The sequence below is a fragment of the Anarrhichthys ocellatus genome, unplaced genomic scaffold (assembly GCF_004355925.1).
Source record: "Anarrhichthys ocellatus isolate YVR2014 unplaced genomic scaffold, GSC_Weel_1.0 scaffold2, whole genome shotgun sequence".
NCBI classification, from domain to species: Eukaryota; Metazoa; Chordata; class Actinopteri; order Perciformes; family Anarhichadidae; genus Anarrhichthys; species Anarrhichthys ocellatus.
In genome coordinates, this window is record NW_022280032.1 from 12,166,569 (window position 1) to 12,188,392 (window position 21,824).

Consider the following 21,824-nt stretch of genomic DNA (forward strand, 5'->3'; position numbering starts at 1 on the left):
CATGGTAACAGTGATAATGACTATCCACATGGAAACAAACACAAAGAGGGCAATAATTGAAAATGAAAAAAAGTGCCTGAGTTAAGAGGCTGAAAACCTTGGCTCAGGGTTTATGTTAATGCAGTGGAGGTAGGAGCATAAAGAAGGTGGTGAAGGAGGATGGCAAGGGGAGAGGAGAAGCAAGGGGTGGTCTGTAGAAAGACATGAGAGGCAGTATTTCTTACAGTAGAGAAGGGCAGAGTCGTACTGAGCCTGCCTGGGAGACACAGCACATTTAATCCAGCTGCCTGGGAGGGAGAGAGAGAGAGAGAGATCTCAAGACGATCCAGAATTTTCAGCCTTTCAAGCTGATACACCCTCCCCTCATTACCAACCACACACACAGGCTTTTACTCAGACACACCACGCAGAGGCAGGTGGCCTCTGCCCAGATCAGTAGCCGTGGTAGAAGCCATCTTAACTGCACTCACTGAGGTTTGAGGTGAGGTTTGGATCCTCCCTGACCGTTGGAGCGTGAGCAGAGTTAGGAGAGCTTCACTTTCTTGCCCAGTGCAGGGAGACCGCACGCCAGGCACGAGGCTCCCCACTCCTCCCCTCTCCCACTCTGCCTTTTCCTGGGCTTCCGTCCAGAGAATGACTAGCTCCAGTGGACCCAAGAGGAGGAACGCAGCCTGAGGATACAGTAAAGCAGCTCCAGCCCTGCCTGCCTGCCTGCCTGCCTGCCTGCCTGCCTGCCTGCCTGCCTGCCTTCCTGCCTGCTGGGGAACACAAATGCACTGAGGTTTTACAAATCAGCTCCAACACCTTTGTGGAATTCATAGGCTTGATTTATTATTTTATATTTTTTCTGTCATCAGATCACAAAGACTTGATCTAAGCTGGGCATACAGACAGACAAACAAACAGACGGACTGACATATGGACAGAGAGCAGTGGGCACTGCGGCGTGAATGTAGCAACTGGACTTCTTTTCTCCCTGGTTACTGAGACCAAACAAGGATAACAGCCAGAGCACTATCCTGTCCAGCGAGGTAGTGGGTGGATGCAGCTTTCATCAGGCTGCTATAGGAGAAAGCAGGGACTGTATAGAAGCTGCAGATACACCTAGTAGATACACATTGTGGTGATAGTCAGAAAATGGACAGTTACCTCCAAGTAGACTTTTGTTGGATTGCTATTTCTTATTAAACATTGTTTGCAGGAACTTGCAGCAAAAATACTTTCTTTTTTTTCCCATGGACTTTGCTGCCCATATTGAGTGGACTTGCAGGATTTCTGTGTAGATGAACGTGGAGAGAGTTTCTCAATGAGGATGGCAGAGTGCATACGGACTGTGTATCTGACACTGATGCTGTTGTATTTTGTTCTGCTCGGCACGGCTCACACAGCCCGCAGCATCTACCCAAGGATACGGCTCTCTCACACAGGTAAGTAATACCTATGTGTTTCTTTTATTACATTAAATCTTCTTTAGCAGCACATTGCTATGTTGCATAAATTTAGATGCTCTGTTGTGCTGCATCAATATAAAGGCAAAGTCAGCCTTCGGGTGATGCAGCACAGTGTGTTAAACTATCAGGAATACTCAATACAGCCTCAACCAAAACTAGCATTCTCTGTTCAGTGCCTTTAGTGCAGACTGAGAACAAGACGGGTGTAACAGAACAGAATTGTTCACATTTTAATAGACCTCTGCTCCCAATTTATAGCAGATTTCATTGCGACATTTCTGTTGGTACTACTAAAATTAACAAAATGAATGTTAAAAATTGCTTTTTTCAATCTGATTTAACAAGTGAATTACATATTTCTCTTCAAGATATTGTGTAAAATACAACATAGAACCAAAAATGCTCGAACACAGAAAGTGTGCTTTAAAAAAAAGTAAAGTCAGAGAAGCGGCATCCACTGTGAGCGAGCAAAAGAAGCCGCAGGTTATCATTATCACGTAACCACATGGTCATTGAAGATGTTTCAGCCTGAGAGAACTATGCAGGGTTTGATCGGACTTCTGCTCTGACTTTGTGAAGTGCATGCTTTTTTCAGTCTCCTTGTAGTTTGTTTTGGTTCCTCGGCCATGTGGGCTGAGAATCCACAATGTGGCTGTCTCTCATGACATAGCGGCAGAGCGATGGTGGTGGTTTTTTTTGGACGTGGGAATGGACGCGGCTGCGGAGAGAAAAGTGTTTGTGTGTGCCTGTTTACATGTGTGGGAGTGTGTGATATGGATGTGCATGCACTGGTATGCGGCCTGATGGTCGTTTATCTCTTGGACAATAATGGTGGTTTTATCTCTATAGATAAAACTCTTTCGTAAACATTGGCTTTTGCACACAGTATCTTTGATCTCTAAAGCAACAGAAGGTGATGATTCCACATAAGCCTGTTAGTCATGGTTGAATATAGGTGTGGAATTTGGTCAGTAACTCATACATACAAACGGTGGTGTGATTCGGAAGAGTTGACAAGTCTGGTTCATCTTTGAAGAGGGTTTGCAATTATTATGAATTATGATGTGCATATCTACAATAAATAAATAATTACATTAATACACTTTTCTAGTGAGACTTAATGGAAATATAAACTTAATGAAGTTGAAAGATAAATTGAGAGAAGATAAGGAGAAGAAGAGGTTGGCTCTTTTGTCCACAGTAATGCAAAGCTCATATGACAAGAAAAGTGAGCAGATCAGTGCTGATGTGCTTAGTCATAAATACCACATCAATATTCGTTATGACTAATTCCTTAACCACCTGAGGGGAAAGCTGTTGAGGTGATTGACATCTTAGCTCTCTTTCTCTCTCTCTCTCCCCCCTCCCTCTCTCTCTCTCTCTCCTTTGAAAAGCTACTACATGTTCTGGCTAGCACAGAGCACCATGAAATGGCTGCAGTTGGGTTCTATCATTATGGAATGAAAAACATATAAGCCATAATATATACCTCATGGGTTTTGTCAGTGGTTTTTGCACACACCCGTTGGCTCACCCAAACACACGCACACGCACACACACACACCTATATACACACACACACAAACACACAGACAGACACATACACAAGTGCACAAGTAGAATAGTGTGAATTCCACACACACCAATGACTTGGATGTAGTTCAGGGAGACCGAGAGGTATGTGGTTTAATATTACCATAACATATGGTATCAAAACTAGATTCTTTGACATTAAGATTTACAATGGGAAATAAAAGTTGATAATATAACTGCAGAAATATTTGTTTACCAGCTTCTGGTCACATGGGCAGATCTCAATAATATATCAGATCAACTTTCTCCAGTTTCTGGAAACTAATTCCTTTGAGCACACTATCATGTGTCTCAAGGACGGCCTTTCTACCATTAAGTATGGATCTTTGTATGCTTTGATGTTAACCACACCTCACACATGGTGTGGAATCATTATTAGAGGTCTCTTTCATCTATTCCCCATCTTCTTGTCTAGACTTCTGGACCAGGGGAGATTTTTCCATCTGCACTTGATTTCCATCTGCACTTGATTTCTTTGATCCCATTCATCTCTACATTATTTGCCTACTCCCCGATTAACTTCAGTTCCAAAAGGTTATTACCTATTTCATATGGAGTATTGAGTTACAATCACAGACTCACAGATGTCTGTAGAAGTAATTGAACCTAATCTTTGACTACACAGCTTCCGAAGACATTAAACACAAGCTAAAGACCTCAAATTGCTTGGACTTTTGGCCAATCAAACTTCCTAAATCCTGACTTCTTACACATAGAAATGCCCTGCAGAGAGATGTGCTCAACATAGCAGAATAGAAAAGTTTGTTTTGTTTCATTTGTGTGCCTTTGGTCACAGATTTGGATCTGCATCGTCCTAGTCTTGTAGCCTGTGGAGTGAAATGAGCTCTTCCTTTCGGATGACCATGAATTCTGCTGCTAATGAAGCTGTTATGCAGATAGCATGTGTCAGGTTCTTGACAGGCTGCAGGTAGGTGGCCAAGCTTATTTTGTTGCCTCCACAGCACTGTCATCATGCTTGGCTTGAGCTGCAGGGAGTGTAATACAGCAGTTTTTGTAATAGTATTGACCTAATCAGACCAAAGACACTTCTAAAATCTTTGCACATCTGCATAGTTTGATATATTTGCTTAGTTAACTTTGCACTTGTGTTGGACATTCAAATCCTGTTGATTCCATCATTTCAATTCAGTCTAGTGTTTTAGATGAATAATGATTTTCTGATTTACTGAAGCTTAAAACCCATATAATAGGTACCTGTCCATACCTGTCAATAACTGCTCTGGTAATGTGCCCTTACAGAAATTATTATCTGATAAAGAAATTAAAGAAAACTGTGATATTAAAACTAAATTATTCATAGCTGAGAGAGTCTGCATGCTCTTGCTTCTGTTTGTAGCAAAACATCTTGAAAGAATCCCCCCAAAACCCCCTACATATTAACATTACAGTCAATCTTTCTCTCCCAAAAACATGTGTCAGACAAGTAAAAGTGTTCATGAGGGCAGCGATGTCAAGCACACAGAATAAAACATAGCCATTTCACAATAATTCAATTGACCATGCATACCTTCAGCATGTCTGCCAAAGATGTTTTTACTGAAAAGTCGTAATGATTTAGGGATAAATATTTTTCCTCAACAGATCTGTGAAGGTGAATAAAGTTATCTGGTGATGCTAAGCTGTTCTGACATCATACTGTATATGTTCACCTATATAAATAAACACATGTGCTTTCCCTATTTCAACCCAACATTTACCTCATTGAAAATGTAAACAAAAGTTGGTTAAAGCACTTAGCAGCTGGATTTACTCATACATGATGTATGTGTATAGTCTTCAAAAATGGAATGACTGAAAATATAGGTAAGCACATTAAGCTTCTGGATATACATTGTTCAACAAATACTTAACCTATTTATTTTCTTCAGCATTTACTGTAAAATTGGGAGATTTAAGCAGAAGGGGCTGAGGTACGTGCATGTGTGAACACAGGGGCTACTCAGGTAGCAATTACTGTATGTATGAAAACCCCCTTTGAGCTGTAATTTTAAACCTTCCTCTCCAGACAAGAAACCGCTCTCTCTCTCTATATTTTACAACCTTGAAATGATGTGGCTGTAGGTGACTGTCTTCTGAAGGTGAGATGGGGAATACCAGTATGGCCTCAAGTTGTGTCTGCCTAAAATGAAATGAATGAGGGGGGATTTTTTTTATTTTTTATTGTTTTCTATATAAATTTGTGACTTTCTTCCACCTACATGTGCACCCTATAATTAACATTTGCCACATTGGATTATGGCCATAGGGCAGTCATATACCTTATACATAAAACCACTGGAAAATGGAGGTTATGGCAGTGATTAGATAAATCACGCCTTTTAGGTCAGCAAAGGAAAAGAGATATTTTCTCAACCGCCTCCGCTCCACTCTCACCTCTCTCTCACTTTCTCATTTTGTCTGTGTACATCTCAGCCTCCTTTTCTCTCCCATTGTGTTACGTGTGCTCTGCAGTTCATTAATGAGATGTCCGGAGGGGAAGGCAGCTGGTGAAACTCTAATATCCTTTCTAACCTTTTCCCGGTGAAGGGATCAGGGAGAGGAGATGAGTAAAGTGTGGGGCCTGGATAAAAAAGAGAAGGCACAAAAAGTCTTCAGAGAGAATGCTGCAATATTATAAGAAAGGGGGGAAAAAAGAGGATGACAGATGACAACTGAGGTGAGCACTTCAAGACACAGAAATGACAATTGCTAGTAGGATGGCAGTTAAAAGCAATGCTTGTTATTTTGTTATGCCAACTAGTGGGAGATAGAGAAGAAACAAAACGGAATATATCTACTCAAGTTGTTGGTTAAACTTATAATAACCTTAAAAGGGTAATAAACGTTAGAACTAATGCACTTACAAATACAGCAAAGAAATCTAAATGTGTTCACTGTGTTCTGCAGCTTAAAGAACTGAGCAAACCTTTTTTTCTGTATTGACATTGCTTTAGATATTCCACAGCACATATCAAAATCTGTTTACATTTTTTCTTTTGACATTCATGCATTGACACACAGTAACCCACATCAATAACTAATTGAGTTGGGCTCCAAAGTTATATACATGTACTATATTTGAGGAAATATAGTTTGGAGCTGATGTAGATGGACTTTGTGACACACATACTGTATGGGATCACTGCATGTATATAACTGTTCGGTCCAATAACAAAATAAACTGTCAGTTGTAAATGTGCACCCCTGATTTATAACATCAATCAGGTCACAGACTTACACTTAGTCTTTATTACAGAGAAACATGCGCTGCTCTCTTTCTCTCTCTCTCTCCATGTGGCTTTAATTTTTCTCTGTGACATCATTCTCCCCGCACACACAAGAGGATACGGGAACACGAGGCTGTAAACCGATAATAGCATCACACGCCAGTTCTCCAACTCCTGACCCCCTCCCCATCCAGGGGCTCCAGTCTCAGGCCTTGACGGCACGAGGTGAACAGACTCCCTCCTCATTCAAGTCAACTTTAACTCCAGCCCACTCCAATCATTCTCTTTGTTTCTGTTCCGCCACAACTCCCATAACTCAATACGTAAACCTACATACGCTTTTTTCACTGGAAATATGAGACTGCCTACCACTAGTTTTACTTCTGAAATGAAATGTGTGTATTAGCAAATACAATTTGTGTTTTTAAGTTTCCTGAGGAATCTTTTATGTGAACTCCTGTGTGCATTTATCTTTGACTAAACATGAATATTTACCATATCTTCTCGGGCATCTCTCAGCACTCCTCAGACAGCCGAGGAAAGTGTTTGTCTTAAGGGAGTCCTTTTTCCCTGTGTTTTCCATTTGAAGTGAGATCACAGTAGGGCCATGTGTCTCCCTGGCTCAGTTGCTGATGGAGGAACACCCTCCTCTTCTCAGCTCCTTAGCTTACGGCTAAGGAGCCCTCATTGGCTGCAGATGGCAAGAAAAACTTGGAGAAAAGATAGAGTGAGAGAGAGAGAGAAAGGGGAATTGCGGAAATCCCCTCTTTCCCTTCTTCAGTTTAAGCAGTGGCCTCAACTGTCTGTAACCGGTGCACATAATCACAGAGAAGAAACCTTTTAAACAGCATTGTAATCTCTGTTTGTATCTCGGTTTGTCAGTGCAATCGCATCCATGTTTAATTGTAACTCTGAAATTCTGTGTAAGCTGATTAATCAACACCTTATTATAAATTAGATTTTACAACTTCCAACTCGTCAAATGTTGAAACTTGGTCAGGGCATCTGATACTGACGTACGGAGCTTTAACATCTGTATGCGACGCACAGAGCTTTCAACTAACTCCAACGTAAACCCACCCGTGTCATTATTAGATGCTCACAGCAACAGAAGGAGTATAAAGTATGCAATATTCCACTTAGGGCGGGTGGGAGAGACGGTGGATGGGTCAAACAAACACAGGACTTTCGTCCATGAGACCGCTGTAATGCAGATTGGTCAGTGCTCCTATGCTTAAAACTATGAAGCAGCATCAGTTTTGCACATGTGAGTGACAGCTTGTTACAAAAAAAACCTTCTGTCTTCACAGGAAATTAGGTTTCGGCAACAAAACCACTTAGTAAGGTCTAAGGAAAGAGCATGGTGGACTTAACTGGACCACTGACTCAAGTGACTATCGAGTGACAAATGAATCACGTGAGTAACGCCTCATGTGACAAAATGGGAAAAAAAAGGTTAGCTGTTCATGTCTGGTGCTAAACTAAAAGTAAATGTTCACACTTTGTCATGTCAGTCGTTAGTCACGTGACTCATGTTAGTAGCATATGACTCATTTGTCACTTGGTGGTTACTTGAGTTGTTAGTCTTAAGTTAACGTCAATCACATTCTTTTACTAAACTAAAGTGTGTTTTTTCCTAAACCTAACTTCCTGTGAAGATGGAACTTTATTTTGAAAAGACAAGATGCATGTAACGAGTTTAAACTGACACGCCGTCCATGACGTGTCCAAAACCAATGCTGGAGGGCAAGAGTGTCATAGTTTGAACCTTAGGGCCACTGACTTAGTGTTGGTCTTTAATGAGTTGGGAGTGAGAATGTGTTGGATTATAGTTTCTTTTCACTTGTATTTGCATACTGGTGGGAATGGAACTTTCTTTCTTTCATTCTCTCTCCTTTTTTCTCTTTCCTTTGAAGCTGATCATTGTTATAGTTTCCTCTTTTTGTTTAACCACATGAGCATGACATGGAAACATTCCAGTTTAGAGTTGAAGACATCTAAATTATCATATTTACAATTCTACACATTTAAACAAAATTATAGAACGAAATGTATCCGTATTTGTGTTTGTGTGTGAGAGAGAGCAAAACAGCTTGTTTGCTGTATGTACTGCATGTCTCCATACAAATCAGCTGCTACTCAAGATTATTAAAAAAGACAAGTGAAAAGTAGATGAAAATAAAAGGGTTTGGCTCGTGGACTGTTTACTCCATCCCTTTAAATAGCCTTTCACGTCTGTCATCTAAATAAGTGGTAGCAGATTCAACTTCACATGAAGAAGGAGCTGATTGTTTGAGAGATCAGCCTAACACTTGTGGAAAAGTTGGAGTTGAGTTGTTTACTATCCTCAATACAAATTCAACGTAGCTCAGACGGAAGATAGAGATGAGAGACAGTGTGTGTGTGTGTGTGGGTGTGTGTGTGTGTGTGTGTGTGTGTGTGTGCGTGCGTGCGTGTGTGTGCATGCATGTGTGTGACTAAGAGAGAGGGAGAGAAAGAGCTCCAAGTGTGTGTGGATTAGATAATTACAGGAAGCATGTCTGAGCCCTGGCAGAACGCCACTGCCACATCCCCTCAGTCTCTGCCACCTAACCACCCGAGATCCAATACTACTCAAACAAACAGTCGCTTGTCTCCAACGTAGAAATCTTAATAGCAACAAAATATACACAGTCACCCACTCCCCTGTGGATATCTAATCCTATGTTAAACAAATAAAACCTTCTACAGAGTGTATGCCATTGCTCTGAGTAATCTACAAAAATTGGATAAACATTCTCTCTTTCTATCTTGGAGATCAAGTATCACAAAAAATATACAGATGCTAGGAAAACAAATCATACAATTACCCCCTGTAACCCTTGCATTTAACGACATCTCAGCATTATTTGAGGTAGCTGTAAGGTTGGCATAGTATTACAATCATGCTGGTGGTCGCCATTTGTTTTACTCTCTCTTCATTTAAAGGGAGTTTTCTGAAGAGCAGTGCACAGATGGCCTGATGTGTGGAATGCTCCCCAAGTAGTGAATGCAGCATAGGGTGTTGTGAACGCAGCCCTAAGGCTGGCTCCTCCCCCAACCAATTCCCTAATCAGGGCCAGATTATAAAGGGCACTTGTTGGCATAGCCTCTTTGTTTTTTGGCCTCTGTCCTGTCTCTGTGGTGGCTGGTAGTGTTTTGTGTTACAGATACGCCATTGTTGTCATTCCTACAGTGAGTGACTCTTGCCAGTGGCATGCATGTGCACTGGGATATGAGTGTAGAATGCACAATTTCTGTTGTGGGGATAGTTGTGTTGCACCTATGGTGAGTGACTGGTGGCACCACTGGGCACTCCTCAGTGTAGTCTGCCTCCCCACCAGTGGCCTCAACTTAAATCCTGCAGTTTTGCTTAGTTATGTTGGACAGGACATTTTAGAATATTAAAGATTGTGATGTACTTTTAGAGTGTTCAGTAAGGCCTTTTTAAGCTTAATTTATAATAACAAATTATTTTTAATCCCTTATTGGTTTTTGTCATTTTCATTTGTTCATTAATATTTCCTCCCCGCAGCTCTCATCCATGCTCATTTGATTGCTTTTGATTCCTTAAAAAAAACCTTTGGTTCATTTTACAAAACACTTCTCTACTTCCAATCGGTAATGAATCGGTGTGCCTTGTCAATTCTCAAAACAATATCTTAAGCTTCTTAAGTCCATGTTTCCTGGGGTGCAATTCCCCAGGTGGTGTTGTTGGTCTCCTCTCATTTTACCCCTAAAGCTCTTGCCACATGTGGATGAAAGTAAAACCAAATGGAGAGAATACAGCATGAGCAATGCTAGTGCTATAAATTTGTTCGCAAACCCTGGCTTGACTGCTTAAATCTGTCTGAGGTTTCAAAAGTTGTGCTAACACACACCAGATCCCCATTTCGTCTTTTACAAGGACACCCAGTCTAACCCGGTCATGTGTTAATGAAAGGTTTTTCAGGCCAATGCACGCCAGAGGAAGTGCACACCTTTGGGGCCTCAGCACTTTGTTTAAATCCTTTCACCCTCATGCTCTCCAGAAGCTCACAAAGAGCAGGTATAGAGGAATGGCTTGTCAGTTTCAATCATACAACTGGGTGGCGTTGCATGTGTGCATGTAGACTATCTGTGTCTGCTTGGTGTGCAATTTGATGAGTGTGCATTTATATTTCATGACATATCTGTCATGGTCCACTGCTTCTGTTTTAAAGTAGGATTTAAAAACACCTAAAGCAAGACTGACAGGGAGTGTCAGCTGATCTAAAACTAATGGCTGATAAAGAGACTGGTTCTGTTTCCTGTCTGATAAAACTGCTTCCTCCTGGTAAAAGTGTCCATAAACCCTGGCTTGTACATCAAATGTCCCTCCTATTAATCTCAACATCTTTCCCAGGACTCATATCCCACTTCTTCCATCCCTGCTTCTGCAAAGTGCGTTCATGGTTGCTATCGTTCTTCTCTCAGTATTAGTTTATCGGCACGTACTGGTGCATGGGAGGTTGACTTTGAGTGGCCGGTACTCTTTTATGCCATGTGAACTTTTACTGATGGTAAAAACAAGACGCTTTGTAGATTTATGACCAAGCCAATGACACAAAGAAGCGTAGCTGACTTGGGTGAGAGGAAGCATAGATGCCACATGAGAGGTGAGATATAAAGATAACCCTGCTGCTGCTCTTTGACCCCCGCTTGGGGAAGCTATGAATCAGAAACACATGTTGCAATGTGCCCTTGGCCATTGGGCCATTTGGGACATAGACGCAGGTTATTGGAGCTGTTAGAAATCCCTTGATGTTTGGTCAAATGTAATCTTGCTGGTTAGTACAGGCAAGAATAAAGACGAGGGTGTTTGAAATCTTTCTACCTATCTGTATCTTTCTAGCTGAAATTGCTTAATTGCAGACCTCTATTGTGTTGCTTCTGTGTATTGTTTTTTCTTAATCTCTTTGTGCGTGCTTTGTCGTCTGCAGAGCTTTGGCAGCTAAACAGGACCTGGGTGTTCCAGGGACATGGGACAGCATCTCTTCAGCCCCAGACCATGCTGCTGGATGAGGGCCATGGGAGGCTTTATGTTGGGGCCAAGAATGCTCTGTTCTCCCTGAGCCTGGACCGGGTCAACACACACCACAGAGAGGTAGGCCTGCTTTCATCTTTCACTAGAAAGAGAGACAAGTTGTAACTCACACACCCATAGGGCCATAGGTTAGCCAAAATATTTGTGCATGTGTGCATCTTCATAGGACTGTTATCAGTGCAAAACAGCACTATAACTTTGAGTCTTTTTTCAAATTAGAAATTGAAAAGGTGGCACGATACCTCTGTGAGATTATTAGCAGTGAACATAATATACACCTAACTATTTGTGTAAAAAATATTTCATGTATTTGTATTTATTTATGTTGAAACATCTTCATTGTAAATATGAGCGTGACTGTGTTTTCCCACAGATCCAATGGGCCAGTACAGAATCTCAGATCGAGGAGTGTTTGATGAAGGGAAGGGAAAAGGTACGGGACATGGTCTACATGACTGCATACAAATACATGTTCTCAACTGGGCATTGGTAGAATGGATGAGATTGATTTTCAAGAGTAAAGCACAAATGCCCAGTTAATAATGTGCATTAACTTGGCATGTATATATGCAGTCAAATCAATTTGATATGCGGGTAGATACATCCATTATAGAGATAGATACTGTCAGAATTAATTGATTGATTTACATATCTCATGGTGCTCATTAACCTTTGTTTAACCTGAAGTATTGATGTTATTGATGAGGCCGTAAAAGGCCTGGAATTTTTCCAGTACATCATTTTCTCTGCTGGCCTCACTCACCCTCATATATCCTCACCCAACAACCCTCCTCCCCACCCATTGCTTCATCTCTGTATCTCTTCCAACAGTCGGAGTGTGCTAACTACATCAAGGTCTTGCAACAGTACAACCAGACTCATTTGCTGGTCTGTGGAACAGGAGCCTTTAACCCCATCTGTGTCCTGGTGAGAGTGGGACACACTGGGCAGGTGAGTCCCAAAGACAGAATTAGAGTTTGGTTTAACAACCAAATATTCAAGTGCTATGAAAAGGGTTCCTCCTGCTCCTTATTTTAATGAAAATGTTGCATATTTCATCATTATACTGTCAGCCAAATTTTGCATCATGCTCCTCTGCTGTACACACTTGTCTCTTTAGTTGGAGTAGCCAAAATCTTCTTCACACTGTTTTGATGTTTTAGCCAAGAGCTCCTAGAACTATTAGTACAGATGGAATGTTGAGCTACTAATCTCATGCTACTGTCATTGAGTGTATAACATCCTAGCAACAAGAAGTGATGTGAGGTGGAGACGGAAAAAACAGTAAGAGAGGGTGGAGTTTTTGTTTTCCTTAGAGGGAGAGGATTGTTCTATACAAGGTTCTCATTTTTAGTGAAAAAAGCTGACACTATTGCTGTCAGAGTAAACAGGGAAAAAGGCCAGCCACTCTTAACCATCACTCATATCATTGGAATGCTCATAGAGTGAGCAAAACTGGGTCCATATATAATATACGGTATATATATATATATATATATATTAACCTTGTTAAGAATACTTAACAAGGTTGCCTCATAAAAATGTTATACTTGGTGTATGAGATTACAATGACCCTTAAGCATGAGCTGAATAATATTTACATAACGATTAATGAGAAAATACTTTTGCCATTTACCAAGCAGACCACTGAGTAACAAATTACGTAAGTATTAATGCACCATAGGCCAAAACAACAACAAAAAAACAGCCCACATTCCAGATTACTTAATGTAGGGTAATATTGTATCAGCCTATTTGACCTATTTTACGTTTGATTTTGTTGTAATATGATGGATGAGTTTAACCCAGACTTCTTATGCGGGGAGCAGTCACAGCACAGTGGGGTTCTGGGGATACTCGTAAATCAATGTATGACATCCCCTCTGTTCTGCCAGTGACAGTCATAAACACTGTGGTGGCCCACAAGATAAAATCTGTGGTTATATAGGGAGTTCTCTATGTATGTGTGTGTGAGTGTGTGTCTGCACACGTGCGTTTCTGCCGCCTGCTGTGGGGTAATGGGAGCAGAAGACTAGAAGTAGTGAACTCACTATGTTGGTTATACACATCCAGACAAACATCCTTCATTCGGTCATCCATCACTCCTGGTCTCATCTGTCTTTCTTCCTCTTTCTCATCCATCACTTTCTGATCCCTCCTCTCTCTCCTTCACCTTTGTCTCTGTCTCTCTCTCCACGCACCACCTCCTGGGGTTTGTTTGGATGTTTGGTAAAGCCTTTGCAAGGGCACAGCTTTTGAGTGTTTCATGCATGTTTGTGTATGAATAACTATGCCTGTGTGTCATGTGTTAATGTTCTTAGGGCAGGCCGTTTGCTCTTGAAGAAGACAGTATCATGAGTGGCAGAGGACGCTGTCCATACGACACCAACAGCCCCTGCACGTCTACGCTCTCCAGTAAGACACTGATCACTCATCACCTCACCATCAGTTGAGCTAAAAGCACAGATTGTGATGTATGTTTTCACTCATAGGATGCAATTCTACATGGGGGAGATGTGTTTACTTTGTTGACCTATAACCAGTCAATGCTGCCATCTTGTGGTGTTTATTCATGTCTGTATTTCAATCACAGTAAAAGGGGTTTCACATTTAAGCACATTTATTTGAATGCATTGTTGTTAATTGTGTGTGTGTGTGTGTGTGTGTGTGTGTGTGTGTGTGTGTGTGTGTGCATATATTAGGAGGAGAGCTGTATATTGGCCTGTACACAGACTACTGGGAGAATGATGGTGCGTTTTGTCGACTTAACAACCAGACCTACACACGCACTGAAAGAGACGACAAGCAGCAACTTAATGGTTGGTGTATTTTACAGCAAATTGATATCCTTTTGAATGCAAGGGAGTGCAAACATATATAGAATATGTGGTAACAAATTTAACAAAGCATGTTTTCAAAAATATATAAAAAACAGTGTGGCAGTTCAATGAGATGGTATTCCCATGAGATGTGATGATTGATAGTATAAATGATCGATACTTATGTTCCTTCCCAAACCTGGTAGTTTCATGATTGTAAATCAAATTGAATTGTTTGGTTAATAAACGTCAAATAAAATGTGACACTGGCCGAGAGTAGTGTAGATACTGTGTGCCTTCCACATGTTGTCAATATAACTGTTCTTATCAGGACTGGTTCTATTTGATGATTCATGAGCTTGTGTTGTTTAATTTAATTTTTAAATAGTTCAACAATATCTTCCCTTGCATATATGTTTTTCTCAGTTCTGGCCTGGCAATTAATTATATATTTTCAAGAGAGACCATAACAACCTTATGGGTATACATTTCAAATGAACAGCTTATAAATAACAGGCATACTGTTTGCACTAAACCAGTTTTTAACTTTGTGTTTCATTCCAAGCCTTTTGTGACAAATTCTTCTCCCTACAGAACCTAAATTTGTGGGGTCTGCAGTTATTCCTGACAACGCTGACAGAGATGATGATAAAGTTTACTTCTTCTTCACTGAGCAAGAGATGGATGCCGAGGGAGGGAACAAGGCTGTGTATACTCGTGTGGGCCGAGTCTGTGCGGTGAGAATGCAAATGCTGTGAAAAGATGTCTGGCCATTATCCAGCCAAAGTACAGCAGCACTCACATTCTATATCTGCCTCCGTCTCTCAGAATGACCAAGGAGGACAGAGAATGCTGGTGAATAGATGGAGCTCCTTCCTGAAAACTCGTCTCATCTGCTCTGTGGCTGGAGAAAATGGCATTGATACACACTTTGATGAACTTGGTGGGGCTACAAGGAAACTCTTTGCATGCAATCTTATTTATGTATTGTTAACATTCAAGGTTTATAATGAATGACACTGATGTACGCATCTGCATCTACATCCCTCAAGATTTGAAGAGTCACTGTGGTATGAAGGATTTTTGTTACATTGTGGTTCTGACCTACAGTTTAGTAGTATGCTAAAGCAACACATTTCAACACTTGGGATTGTTTACATAAGATGCACAGCCAGTAGCCGATGTATAGAGTGACTAAAGCCCCAGTGAGTTCCTCTCATGTATTATATTTAGGCTAAATTCTAGTCTCAGAGATCTGTTTTCAATTTAAAAAATCAAGAAATAAAGAAGGGCTGATATTTGACAACTCTAGAAAGTCATTTAACAAGGCATCCTGCGGTTCTGAAGATATTTCCAAAATCCACAAAGAGTCTTTTATCCATGTGGATGAACAACATATCCGTCCGTCTGCTGCAGGAGAAGAACAATTTTAACCAATTGCTCAACCTGTTAGGAGAATCTTTCAGACCTAGACTCCCAAAAGACTATCTGTACTCAACAAACTGTCTCAACCAACTCTGTGAAGCTGCACTTAGCACAGGTCAGCATGATAACATGCTCACAAAGACAGTGCTATCATGCTGATGCTTGGCAGGAATTACGTTTACTTTATTCACCATGTAAAAATGTCAACCTTGTATGGCAAACAAACAGCTAATTTCAATATTTTGTGTTTCAGAGGATGTGTTTGTGCTCAAGAACAAGGATGGCAACAACCCTGAAATATTTGGCCTCTTTAGCACAACAAGGTGAATGGAGTGTGACGTCAGCATTTCACTATACAGTCACAATTTTCCATCCATAAAATCGCTAATTAAACCTTCTTTTGCAGTGCGGTTTTTAAAGGCTATGCAGTATGTGTCTATCACATGGAAGATATAAGAGCAGCCTTTAATGGTCCATTTGCCTACCGAGAGAGACCTGAGCATCACTGGACAGCTTATGAGGACAGAGTCCCCTACCCTCGACCTGGATCTGTGAGTCTTTAAGTCTGAATAAAGTCATGTTTACGGGATGTCATTCCCTGATGTACCAACATTATGCATTCACAGCACTCTCTACAAGTCTAAGTCCATGACAGACGCCATTTGGGAGGAACAATGTTGATGTAGGAAAGCTCTGGTGAATGTCAGCACTACTGTAGCTACCTCAGCAGGTCATACAGGGCCAGTCTGAGCCAAACGATAGCATGTCAGCTTTTTGTCAGCTTTTTTGTATGAATGACCAATCTGTCTTTGTCCCTGCCCCTCTCTATTCCTGTCACACCCTCTCTTTAACAGTGTGCCAGTAAAGTGAACGGAGGTGGCTTCTCAAGCTCTAAGGAGTTTCCTGATGAGGTTTTGCGGTTCGTGCGTTCTCATCCTGTGATGCATCGTCCAGTCCTTCCACAGCACCGTAGACCTGTCCTGCTGCAGATAGAGCCAGGCGGGAGAAAGTTGACCCAGATCGCCGTGGATAGAGTCCAAGCACAGGACGGACACTATCATGTTCTCTACATCGGCACTGGTATACACACGTGTGAAGAATAATGTGTAATACAGAATGCCTTATGCATTATATTGCAAAAATGAAAGAAAAACAGAAGATACTCTGAACACAAACACACAACATTTTGATGGTATAAACTCATATATTAAAACAGGTGTTGCATATACTGAGGCAGTTTTGAATCTTTGCACTGGTTGTAAATCGGTGTACATTGTTGTCTTCTTTATTAGATGACTCAGTGGTGTTGAAAGTTATCACCATCTACAACAAAGACACAGACACTATGGAGGAGGTGCTGCTGGAAGAGCTGCAAGTATTCAAGGTACTCATTTTTAGCTACACAATGTGAAAGAAAAGTAGACCCTGTAACCGAGCAAATTCTCTATTTTACTGCAAACAGACCACAGTCGGTTATTGCTGCAGTTACACAATAACGGGGTATTTTGAAAACATAGATTGCTGATTTGCTTCCTTTCCATCATCAAAAGTATCACAAGTATGATTGAGCAGCAGAACTGCTGTGAGAGATCTTTAGAATGATTTGAAGATATCAACTCTACTGAGATCAGTTACATTTGAAAACTAGTCTGCAAGCCTTTTAATTCAGGCCTGATTTGGGATGGATAGAAGCATGACGGGAAGCCTCTAGTAACAAATAACTTTGTCAGCTCTTGTTACTTTATTCTTATAGCATATGCCGATCCACTGATTCAACTTTATTTTTGAATAACAGTAAGATTGTTTCCTGTTTGCAGGTGTCAGCACCAATACAAGAAATCCTAATATCACCTAAACGGGTAAGAGGACCATGTGAATCCATTTACTGTTCACTCATGCAATTCTGTTGTTTAGCCACAAGATGTTAACATTGGTACATTTTTTATTAAATTGTGTTGGCATAATTGAGCTGTTCTGTTGCTTACTTGTGTCTATATAACCCAGTTGAATGAGGTAAAGGCAGAAAGCACAAGTATGGAATCCAATTAAACTGTGTGCTGATATTAATGGTGCTCATGCTGTTGGGTCAACAGCAACAGCTGTATGTTGGGTCAGAAGTGGGAGTGGCCCAAGTCAGACTGCATCAGTGTGACCTCTATGGCTCCGAATGTGCTGATTGTTGTCTGGCCAGAGACCCTTACTGTGCCTGGGATGGTCTCACCTGCACCAGATACTACCCTGCTGGAGTCTACACCAAAAGGTAACAGCACACACACTCAGAGACAGGACCATATTTTCCCCTTGCAGATATGTGTGTGTGTGTGTGTGTGTGTGTGTGTGTGTGTGTGTGTGTGTGTGATACCAGCTGTTCACACCTTTATCAGTAGTTCTGTTCCATCAAAGCATCTTGCACTGAATGTCACAGTGCTCTGAGGCTGGTTTGCCAAGTCATTATCACAGGCTGTGAGAGACATGATAGCCAGGTGTTGTTTAATACCAATCAGTGCACTCTTGATCACCATCCCTCTTTCTGTGATTTTTTTCTCTGTCACCCTGTTTGATTTTTTTCACCCGTTTCTTGTACATTCCTCACATGTTCAAAATTGCTCTCTCTACTTCCCGTGCTCCCATCTCAGCAGACGATTCAGACGGCAGGATGTTCGCCATGGCAACGCTGTCCAGCTGTGCAATGGGCTGCAAATTGATGGTTAGTGTATAAAATGAGTGTGTGTGTGTGTATGTGTGTATTCATTGGTATCAAACAAATGTGTCAGACAAATACTGTACACAAGCAAGGAAATTATGCAGTTCTTCAGAAGCATTAGACTGAAGATGAAAATATATGACCTCTCCATGTCATTGCAGTTGATTGGAACAATCCACTCTGTTTGTCAGCTAATGAAAGGTCGCATCAGTTCGTTGCAATCTCTCTTGCCGCATCTTTTACGATGTTTGTGTGTGTGTGTGTGTGTGTGTGTGTAGATGAACAATGGCAAAGAGCTGAGGAGAGGCTGGTGTACGGTGTGGAGAGCAACAGCACTTTACTCGAGTGTGTCCCTCGATCACTTCAAGCCAAGGTCATCTGGTTCTTACAAAAAGACCGAGAGAAACACGAGGTGAGTTTGATGGACCTGTACATAAAATAATCTAAACGTTAACCCACTAAACAGGCTATTGCACTACAAACGCACATACATACAATACACTAAAACTATAAGAGTCAGAATCATATTTAATATTTATTAACCACTTACTGCTATTGTGTACACCACTCTAAAAACAAAAGGTCCCTCTTACCCCTTTAGATATATCCTTCCATGCAAATAGTTTTGGTTTGACTGTTATTTCTGCTGTTACTTCAGTGCAGAGGGGGTGAATGGTATTACATTTACATAGCGAGGTTCGTGGACTGTCCGTGTGTAAATGTGACATTCTTTCTGGAAGGTGTTGTTGTTGGGTATTTATCTTGATTTTTCAAGTGAGTAGAGTCCCACAAACCATGGAAAATTAATTTAAGTTTCTAAGAATATATTTAAATGTTTATATTTGAACAATATATTCAAACATGCAGTATAACCTACAGCAAACAGAAAACTGGGATGGTTATATACCTCACAGAAACTTAGATACAGAAGTCACTGTATTGAGTGCACTATTGAAGTTCAAATGTTTCTTCATTTTTCCTTCAGTTCTGTAGGTTTTTTAATTAAAATGTCTCTCGAAAGAAGAACTAATGCAGCAGTGGTTGAAATGTCTATACTGATAGACTTGAAGAATAGCAACATCAATGGCTAGAAATAAATGTTTTGTGTTTTTACCACCATATAGGTTCGAGGTGATGAGCGAGTTATCATGACCTCCCATGGGCTGCTGTTTTTACGAGTGAGAAGCTCTGATGCTGGTATGTACGTATGCCAGACTGTCGAGCATGGATATGTGCACACATTATTACGTATCTCTCTACACGTGCTCAGGGGAGAAAGGGTGGAGTCAGCAATGGGGAAAGGAGATAAGGCTGCAGCTCCCTGCCCCTCCTCTATGGGCCCCCCACTAGTCCCCAGCATCAGCCCCAGGGCTCTGGGGCCATCCTCAGTCCCAGGCCCCCACTCCAGGCTGTGGTACAAGGAGTTTCTCCAGCTGATTGGCTATGGGGATGCTCAGAGAGTAGAGGAGTACTGTGAGAGAGTGTGGTGCTCTGATAAAAAACGCAAAAAGACCAAAAGGAAGTATGGTCCTCCGAGTGGCGAGAAGAGAGGAAAAGGGAGAGGAGAGGAGAACTCCCACCGAGCACCCAGGCACACTGTGGACACCTGAGGAGAACAGAGATTGACTACACACACATACACACCAACACACTCTAAAGGTCAGACTCAGTCCGTGTTTGCACCATGTAAAAGGTATTCACTTTGCTTTCAACAAGAGCAGTAACAACAGTACTGTAGCAGGCTGTCTAGCTGTTGTAGCGACATTCATCAGTAGTTTGACTGTGATGTTTCCACCTATTTTTAAAATACAACATTTTGCCTTTTTGTGTGATGTAGACTGATTATGTGGTGCAGACCCTGTGTAAATACATTACAAGTCAGTGTCAGAGCAGCAGAGGATCTGGAAAGAGATGGAGGACTGATTTAGCTATGTTGCCTCTGATCTGAAGAGAGAGAATATAATATTTAAGCTCCTGTGGACCGACCCAGCCCAACCCAGCTGTCAAGCAAAACGCACACAGACTGCCACACTAAACCCACCTTTCATTCAATGGCTCAATATGACAACCTCTTACTGAATCTATTATGAGAGAAAACTATGTTAAAGGTAAAGGCCTTCTAATCTTTTTTGCTACTAACTTATTTTCTTTGTCTATCCTTTGAGTTCTTTAGCTGTTTCTAGATGTCATAAACTGGAAAATATAGTGTTGTAGTTTTTGAACAGTGAATAATGCCTTGAGCTTTATGATAATGCTAATTGTTGATGATAGTATGGTCATCCCTGTGGTGTGTGTGGTTACAATAGCCGCACAAATCATACACTCGATGCTGCAATGCCACTATTATTGATATTTGAGGCATGTTTTGATTATAATTCTGCCCTCAATGGATTAATTACTATTTAAGCACTTGTGAAAATTGTTACAGTAAATGAAAAGTGGTCCCATCAGTGAATCTAATTGTTCTTGTAAGTGTCCATATTTAGTACATCAACAGATCAAATGTACCAACAGTATTTGGTGTATTGTATATTGTATTTATCTCAAATCCAGGGTGGTCTTTGTGTGCATATCTGGTAACTATAACTGTGTATTTAAAGTCATCACTCTCTGCTGGCTGTACCCTCCTCTTTCCTTCTGTCTCTCTCTCTCTCTCTCTCTTTCACTCTCTCCCTTCTTGTTCTCCCTATCTCCCTCTACCACTTCCTCTATCTTCATTTCCCGCCTTTTGTTCGCATGAAATGATGTTGCAGATGGGATTCATAATTACCACAACAAAACTGCAATGTAGAACACCACATTTCTCCCAGAAGAAAAAAGACAAATAGAGTGACCACCCAAGCTTGCAATTAGCAAAACTGATGAGTCAGCCTCATGAACATTCAGTTAATCCTGAGATGACAGAAACATCAAACAATCTGATGTTACAGTAAAATGCATTGTATGGGTTTTGCTAAAAAACAGTCTGGAAGACCACCTCTTTTTCCATATTGTGCCTTATGTATCTCTTCATTTTGTCACTTTAGAGAGTTTTGACCTTGTTGTTTTCCCTGTTTTCATAATAGGGTGGAAACAGTCAAGGTTTAATATAGTCACTCATCATTCTCCTTGAATATTCTTCAACTAAGAGCTTTGACTTAAATTGGACATGTTGTATATGCTATACCCAGTATGAATACCTGCCATTAAAAAAAATGGACCATCCTTCCCTGGTGTCACCTCTGTGGGTTAGCTATCAATAATGACAATGTAAACTCAGTCCACATCCACGCACACAGACACACACACACGCACACACACAGACACTGAAGCAGAAAGAAAAAGGTAGAGAGAGAGCTGAGTGCAGTTGTCACTTAGATTAAAACATACATTTTCATAATTATGTAATGCTATATTTTGATTTGATAGAGGAAGTGCTGTAAACATGATACTACGGAAGTTGCTTTTTTTCCTAATATTGTAGAATGTGCCAATTGCTGGTGCAAGACAAAATCCAAACAACCAGCGAGGACTCGTGATTGT

At 41.0% G+C, this 21,824-nt stretch overlaps 1 protein-coding gene across 2 annotated transcripts; it reads left to right on the forward strand.

Annotated features, from left to right (window-relative positions):
• The first annotated feature begins 279 nt into the window (after positions 1-279).
• On the forward strand, positions 280-21,506 carry sema3e (sema domain, immunoglobulin domain (Ig), short basic domain, secreted, (semaphorin) 3E). 2 transcript variants are annotated; one of them, XM_031858789.1, is made up of 17 exons: positions 280-1,427; positions 11,251-11,414; positions 11,728-11,787; positions 12,186-12,305; positions 13,676-13,769; positions 14,057-14,173; positions 14,768-14,910; positions 15,002-15,116; positions 15,852-15,921; positions 16,005-16,149; positions 16,453-16,678; positions 16,891-16,982; positions 17,416-17,457; positions 17,692-17,858; positions 18,235-18,305; positions 18,581-18,714; positions 19,427-21,506. In XM_031858789.1, the coding sequence occupies exons 1-17, from the start codon at positions 1,307-1,309 to the stop codon at positions 19,910-19,912; spliced, it is 2,367 nt and encodes a 788-aa protein (XP_031714649.1). In that variant the 5' UTR covers positions 280-1,306; the 3' UTR covers positions 19,913-21,506. The 2 variants fall into 2 exon arrangements, with proteins under 2 accessions (XP_031714649.1, XP_031714657.1); XM_031858797.1 differs by having other exon boundaries at positions 18,238-18,305.
• The last annotated feature ends 318 nt before the right edge of the window (positions 21,507-21,824 follow it).

Excerpts from the sequence above, each read along its gene's own strand:
- sema3e (XM_031858789.1), top strand. The coding sequence starts at position 1,307 with ATGAGGATGGCAGAGTGCATACGGACTGTGTATCTGACACTGATGCTG. Across the intron at positions 14,174-14,767 it reads CGACAAGCAGCAACTTAATG|AACCTAAATTTGTGGGGTCT; the intron begins GTTGGTGTATTT and ends TTCTCCCTACAG. Across the intron at positions 16,983-17,415 it reads AAGAGCTGCAAGTATTCAAG|GTGTCAGCACCAATACAAGA; the intron begins GTACTCATTTTT and ends TCCTGTTTGCAG.